General features: G+C 62.1%; 1 protein-coding gene across 1 annotated transcript in view; it reads left to right on the forward strand.

The window, feature by feature from the left end:
* Positions 1-1550, forward strand: part of CLU (clusterin) — a 7060-nt gene that overhangs the window by 4326 nt on the left and 1184 nt on the right. The window contains exon 6 of the mRNA XM_026041142.1: positions 70-296. Coding sequence (XP_025896927.1) covers positions 70-296 — 227 coding nt within the window. The remainder of the gene's footprint in view (positions 1-69; positions 297-1550) is intronic.

Here is a 1550-nt window from a genome sequence, read left to right on the forward strand (position 1 = left end):
CTGGGGGGATGGAAGGAAGGATGGATGGAGGGCCGGACGCCGTGATGCCGACCCGCGCTGTCCCCGCAGACTGCGCGGATGCGGACGAGGAGCAGGAGCAGCTGCGGGAGCAGCTGGAGGAGGCGCTGCGCCTGGCCGAGCGCTTCGCCCGCCGCTACGACGAGCTGCTGGGCGCCTTCCAGGCCGACATGCTCAACACCACGGGCCTCCTGGAGCAGCTCAACCGCCAGTTCGGCTGGGTGTCCCGCCTGGCCAACCTCACGCAGCGCGACGACGGCTTCCTGCAGGTCACCACGGTGCGTCCCCAGGCTCCCGGGGGGTTCCAAGGGGGTCCCGCACCCTGCGCAGGGCTTTGCATTGGCCTTTGCGGGAGGCTCTTCCTGGAGTTTTGCACGTCACTTTGCAGGGCGCTTTGCAACAGGACTTTGCAGTGGGGCTTTGCAGGGCACTTTGCAATGGGGCTTTGCAGGGCGCTTTGCAGGGCACTTTGCAGGGCACTTTGCAGGGCGCTTTGCAATGGGCCTTTGCAGGGCACTTTGCAATGGGGCTTTGCAGGGCGCTTTGCAGGACACTTTACAGGGCACTTTGCAGGGCGCTTTGCAATGGGCCTTTGCAGGGCACTTTGCAGGGTGCTTTGTAATGGGACTTTGCAACGAGGCTTTGCAGGGCACTTTGCAATGGGGCTTTGCAGGGCGCTTTGCAGGACACTTGGCAATGGGGCTTTGCAGTGGGGCTTTGCATGAGGCTCATCCTGAAGCTCAGTTTGGGACTCCGCACAGGGCTTTGCAAAGGGCTCTGCACAAGCATCGGGATGGGGTTTGGCACAGGGCTCGTCACGAGGCTCATCCTGAGGCTTTTAACGGTCCTTTGCACAGTATTTTTGCAAAGGGGCTTTGCACGGGGCTCATCCTGGGGCTCTGCACGGCGCTTTGCAAAGGGCTCGGCACAAGCACCGGGGCCGGCCTTGGCACAGGACAGCGCAGGGCTGGGTGCAGAGCTTGGCACGAGGCTCGGTGCAGGGTGCCAGGCTCTGCACGGGGCTTTGCACAGGGCTCATCCCGAAGCCCTGCGGGAGCCTTTGCATGGATGTTTTGCACGAGGCTGCGCAGGGCTCTCTGTGAGAGAGCCTTGGCACGGGGCTCATCACGAGGCTCCGCGGGAGGCTTTGCACAAAACTTTCTGCAGGGCTTTTCATGGGGCTCTGCACGAGGCCCATCCTGGGGCTCTGCGCAAGCACCGGGGCAGGCCTTGGCACGGGGCTTTGCACGGGGCTCATCACAGGGCTTTGCAGGACGCTCTGCAAGATGCTTTGCACAGGCTCGCACAGGGCTCTGTGCAGGGCCCAGGGCTCTACACGGCCCTTTGCAACGGGGCTTTGCAATGGGGATTTGCATGGTGCTTTGCACGGCCCTTTGCAACGGGGCTTTGCAATAGGGATTTGCACAGTGCTTTGCACAGCCCTTTGCAATGAGGCTTTGCAATAGGAATTTGCACGGTGCTTTGCACGGCCCTTTGCAACAGGGCTTTGCAATGGGGTTTTGCACGTCACT

Source organism: Nothoprocta perdicaria, unplaced genomic scaffold, assembly GCF_003342845.1.
Source record: "Nothoprocta perdicaria isolate Ctin4 unplaced genomic scaffold, notPer1 scaffold_101, whole genome shotgun sequence".
Taxonomy (NCBI): domain Eukaryota; kingdom Metazoa; phylum Chordata; class Aves; order Tinamiformes; family Tinamidae; genus Nothoprocta; species Nothoprocta perdicaria.